Genomic DNA, 5,891 nt, shown 5'->3' with positions numbered 1-5,891 from the left:
ATGAAGATGGCCACCGGAGATGGATTCCCCCCTCTGGCAGGGTGCCAGAACAGGTCTAGATTGACTTTCGGTGCCTACGGAGGCTTCTGGCGGCGGAACTCCCGATCTATTGTGCTCATTGATGTTTTTAGGGTATATGGAGATACATAGGCGGAAGAAGTACATCAGGGGGGCCACGAGGGTGGAGGGCGCACCCAGGGGGAGTGGGCGCGCCCCCCTGCCTCGTGACGGACGGGGCTTGCCTGCTCCCGTCGCCTGCTCCCATCCATGCTCCCAACGAGTTATTTTCCATCTGATGGCTGGGCAGCTTATCTCCACCCACGCCCCTTTTCCAGTGAAAGAAAGCACGTTACAAAAACTCGTATTCTCTGTCTGTTATCTTTGCGTAATACTTGGCACAACTTATCTCCACCCATGTCTCTCTCTCTCTCTGTTATTTGTCCATAATACCTAGCAAGACTCCCGCTTCACTAATCTAGAGAGGAAATGAGGCTAATCTCAATTTTTTGCCGCCAACATACAGAATAAAGAGGTTCGGGCGCCAAACCTCTTAGAACTTTGTTAATCCAGATGAAAACACACAAACACGCAAATCTCACCATCACCCACATCAATCAGGAACAAGATCCTTGGCAGAAGCACGTCAAACAAATTCAATAACAGGCGGAAGAAGGAAATTCACAAGGCTAAGATGCATCAATCAGGCAGAAGCAAGGCGACCTAGGGGCTGAAGGAAAGGGGCATCTTCTTCCCCATGGCTTCCTCAAGCATCGATCCTCGAATCCATGAGGACGGTGATGAATCTCAGGGACCAAAAGTATAGTCTTCATGATCTCTTTTCGTTGTTCTTTTCCTTATAGAATCTACTGATTAATTTTCCCTGCTGATAAAGATCAAAAATGCCTTCATGATTGTAGATTGTTAATTCTTCCTGATGAAAACAAAATTGAAAATGTCGATCATGATATAAAACATCTGTGTTTGCTTCGTATATGATGATACAGCTTATGATTAGTTATAATTATACTAGCCTTATGCCTGGTACATGAAGAAACTGCACATGTCAAAATAGATGCTTAATACTCAGTTAATACTCTAGTCAGCATATTCTAATAAAACAGTAGCCCGTGCATATTAGTCTACATTGTTTGATAATACTGTTATGACATGGGTAATCTTTTTTTAATCCGTGTTTCATAAATCAAGTCAAATTACGCATGGTAAGCACAATACAACATATGTGAAAATGTGCATTAACAAAATTGAATAGTAATTCATACAGGACGTGCAAGAAAATGTTGCAACAAATTGTACTGACAACAGGTTACCAAAGATTGACATGAAATTTTTATCTGAAGAGGAGGCCTACTCATTTTATAACAAATATGCAAAAGCTACTGGTTTTAGCATCCGAAGAGGGAGTCACCATAAAGTGAAGAATACTACTGTAATACAACAACGACCATTTACGTGCTCCCGTCAAGGTATGGGTTGCTTGTATTTTGTTTTGGTTATACTACTATTACTTTTGGTTTCACTAAGATAATTACTTTAATTGATAGGATTCTATGCTGAAGATAGAAGAGAGGATTCTTTCAGTTATAGTAGGCCCGAAACACGATGTGGTTGTCAAGCCCATATGAAGATAAGTCTCAAAAATGGATTGTATTATGTGTATGAATTTGAGGCAGCACATAACCATCCTCTTGCTACTGGAGACATGGCCCTATACTTAAGATCCCAAAGGAAAGTCACAGAAGCACAAATAGCAAACGCTGAAGTCGCAAAGTCTATGGGCATTTCAAATAAAGCAACTATAGATCTGATGGCCAAAGAAGCATGTGGACTTCCAAATCTTGGGTTTGCACCCGAAGATATGAAAAATCGTTTGTACTCTAAGAGAACACTGCAAGCAAAGAAAGGAGACACAGGGGGTGTTAGAATACATGAAGAAGAAGGTAAAAGAAGATGCCAATTTTTTCTATTCAATTCAAGTTGATGAGGATGATCTGATAACTAATATTTTCTGGGCTGATTCGAAAATGATATCAGACTATGCAATGTTTGGTGATGTTATATGCTTTGACACCACATATAGGAAACTAGATGATGGGCGTCCCTTTGGTTTGATTGTTGGGGTGAATAATCACAAGAAAACCATGGTCTTTGGTGCTACACTTCTCTATGATGAAACTGCTGAAAGTTTTGGTTGTCTTTTTAGAACATTTCTAACAGCTATGTCTGGGAAACATCCAAGGACTATTCTGACCGATGAAGATGCAGCAATGGCCAAGGCAATCAGTAAAGTCCTTCCTCAGTCTCACCATAGACTTTGTATGTGGCATATGAATCAAAATGCTTGCAAGCACCTTGCTGGGGTTGTTGAAGAATATAAGAAGTTCAATGCTGATTTCCAGCATTGTATCTATGATATTGAGGAAGCAGACGATTTTATAAATGAATGGAATAGAATGCTAGACAGGTATGGACTCCGTGACAATATGTGGCTGCAATGGCTGTTTGAGAAAAGGGAGCAATGGGCACTAGTGTATGGCAGAAATACATTCTCAGCCCACATGAGCACTACCCAAAGAAGTGAAAGCATGAATAATGAACTAAAGCGGTACATTAGTATTAAATATGAGATGCTTACTTTTTTTGAGCATTTTGAGCATCTAGTTGCGGATAAAAGATTTTTAGAGGTGAAGTGTGACTTCAAGGCGTCACAAACTACTCCCAAGCTAAAGGCAGAAGGTAGATATGTGTTAAGGCAAGCCGCAACTACATATACTCCCGCAATATTCAAGATGTTTCAGGAGCAAGTGCTTCGGACCCTGAACTATGACACATTTCTTTGTGATTCAAGTGATAAAGAGAAGAAGGTTTACACAGTAAAATTTCATGGAACGCAGCGCGAGCATGTTGTCAGTTTTTATCCAAACGAAGAAAAGGTCAATTGCAGTTGCAAGAAGTTTGAATTTGCTGGAATCCTCTGCTCTCATTGTTTAAAGATACTTGATATTAATAATATCAAGCATATCCCTGAACAATATATACTGAAAAGATGGACAATTGATGCGAAATTGCTAGAGATAACAAGCAATCACAATCTGCATGAAGATCTAAAAGCAAGAATGTCGAACTTTTACAAGGACTTGTGCAGAATGTTTATCCACATAGCTGCTCGCGCCGCAGAGTCCGATGAAACATATGATATGGCTGCTAAATGTGCAGAGCAGCTAGCACGAGATGTGGAGCAAAGCTTGAAAATTAGAGTTGATCCAGACCCAAATCCAGATTTGGGTGACTCCTCTGTTTCGCAAGGAATATAGTTATATACTATACTACTAGTTGCATAGAGTATATTCAAAGACTTACATTTAACTATATGGTTGCAGGTCTGAACATCGACTCTACTAGAGTTTCAAAGCATAACGAGGGGCTTCACATGCCAAGAGGTATGAAGGTCAAGGAGAAGACTGTACGAGGATCAGCAAGACCCGTTGGTGGCTTGGAGAAAGCAAAAACAACAAAGAAAAGAAGATAGATGATTCTTTACAACTACATCCTGAAATGCCTTTCACAAATCAAATGCCTACATATAACCCAATCTTAATGGTATAAGAAGTCGAAGCTTTTTGACTTTATCTCCTTTTTAAACTTGAACCACACTAAGTTTTGCTGTTAATCTTCATAGGGTCAATTCAGAGAAAATATTGTACCAGGATCAGCAAGACCCGCTGGTGGCTTGGAGAAAGCAAAAACAAAGAAGAAAAAGAAGATAGTCAATTCTTTACAAGAACGACCTGAAATGCCTTTGACAGACCAAATGCCTGGGTATTTACCACAGTACAATCCAACCCAAATGGTATAAGAAGTTTAATTATTAAACTATTTCTCATTTTCAATCACCTGTTACCTAAGACCTAAGCATTGCTATTTATCTGCATAGGTTCAACTGGGAGCTCCGCCAAGTCATGCTTACCCTTATTTACCACGTTACAACTCAAGTCTGCAACAATCCATTGGTCTGTCGACCCCTACGATGATGCCAGGACAAAATATATTATTCTTCCAACAACAGACTCCTACCAGTGGTACTTCTACCCCTATGATAATGGCAGGAAACAATCTACCATTCTTCCAACAACAGAATCCTACCATTGGTACCTATAGCCCCACGATGATGCCAGGGCAGAATCTATCATTCTTTCAACAGCAGACTCCTACCAGTGGTACTTCTACCCCTATGATGATGCCCGGACAGAATCTATCATTTCTCCAGCAACAAAATCCTACTGTTGGTACCTCTACCCCGACGATGATCCCAGGACAAAATCTACCATTCTCCCAACAACAAAAGCCAGCTTAATCAATGTTATAGATTTTTATTTCATGTACTTCTGTGCAATCCTATTAGAACCTATGAGTATACGACCATGGATTGAAGGAGACTATCTATATCAATCAGCAATTAACTGAATAAGCAATTTGTGACTGTGATAAATATAAAAATAGTCTTATTTGTCTTGTATTGAATATGCTTGGTTAGCATCAGGTACAAACTGTACTATTACCAACATCATAGATTAGTTTGTCTAACATGACAAACTGACCATTAGTCGATCACTATGGTAATGGAGCGCCACTGTCACCTGGATGAGGATGAGCCAAACCATACGACTTTGCATGCATCGATCTAAGGAGTAGTTTGTTCACTTAGTTAAACCGTCTTTCTGGCATCATCCTGTATGCAAATATCACCATCAGTAGCTAATTAACTTTCAGTTTATTTTCAACTAGTAAACAACACCATCAGCATTTTGTGCAATGCAAGATATTCCCATGTCCGAATCCACTGTGTTTGAACTATGTATTTTGTTGCCTCAAAACTTAAACATCTTTAAAAATATATAAAATTGAGCACCTTCATTACGCAGCAAAACAGTGATAGAAAGGAATTATCAACTAAAACTGAGCTAACTAGGTATCCAGGACATTTAGAAACTAATTTTGGTCTATAATTTTGCACTCACATAATTTGAGCTTTTAACGAATCACTGTATGGAACAAATTAATTTGCAAGGCCCCGATGTGCATGTGTGCTTAATTGGTACTAGCTAGCTGTAGACTTGCTCGGATGTGAACTGAAGGGAAAAGAAACCAGAGTAGACATCTGTATTCTGCACAAAACAATAGAGAGGAGGATGGAAGGGAGCGAGGGTGAGTTTCCGTACTTACCATGGCGCTAGTAGGCTAGGTCGGCAGCCGCATGGCCGGTGTCGAGCCCGCGAAGACCCGCTGGATGGCGGCCGCCCTCGTTGCTCGCCGCGGCCTCTGCCCTGCCACCACCCGTGGTCTTCAGTGGCGGCACAACAGCCACCACCACCTCCACTATCCCGACCCAAGCTCCACCATGGTTGCCCCCATCGCAGGCAACTCCAAGACCCGGCCCTTGCGCGAGGACGAATCAAGAGGAGGAGCCGGTCTTGCGGCGGGAGAAGCCGAAATCTGGGACGAGCGCGGACGCCGACGGACCTCCCGCCGGAGGCCGCAACGACGCCTTGGGGAGGTAGCCGATCCACTCGATGCCTCCGCTCCCGACGGTCGACTATCGGCAGGGAAAGAGATAGAGGAGGAGCGAATACGTATTGGGGCAAACGGAAATACAGGAGCTTCGTGATTTCTTTTTTGCCAGAAAAGACGCACGGGGAAGGAAAGTAGCGCCAGCCGTTAGATGAAGAATTAGCGAAGGGGAGCACGGATGGGAGCAGGTGACGGGAGTAGGCAAGCCCCGTCCGCCTCGTGACCTCCTCGCAGATCCCCCGACGTGCACTCCAAGTCTTCTGGGCTTCTTTCCTTCCAAAAATGAGTTCCGTGAAGTTTCAGGT

General features: G+C 42.2%; 1 protein-coding gene across 1 annotated transcript; it reads left to right on the top strand.

The window, feature by feature from the left end:
• The first annotated feature begins 1,946 nt into the window (after positions 1–1,946).
• On the top strand, positions 1,947–4,176 carry LOC147979305 (protein FAR1-RELATED SEQUENCE 5-like). Its single transcript, XM_087515143.1, has 3 exons — positions 1,947–3,303; positions 3,399–3,458; positions 3,953–4,176. The coding sequence occupies exons 1-3, from the start codon at positions 1,947–1,949 to the stop codon at positions 4,174–4,176; spliced, it is 1,641 nt and encodes a 546-aa protein (XP_087371269.1).
• The last annotated feature ends 1,715 nt before the right edge of the window (positions 4,177–5,891 follow it).

This window comes from Triticum urartu, chromosome 3A (assembly GCF_056163025.1).
Source record: "Triticum urartu cultivar PI428250 chromosome 3A, HENAU_Tu73, whole genome shotgun sequence".
Classification (NCBI taxonomy): domain Eukaryota; kingdom Viridiplantae; phylum Streptophyta; class Magnoliopsida; order Poales; family Poaceae; genus Triticum; species Triticum urartu.
This window is presented reverse-complemented; position numbering and strand designations above follow the sequence as displayed.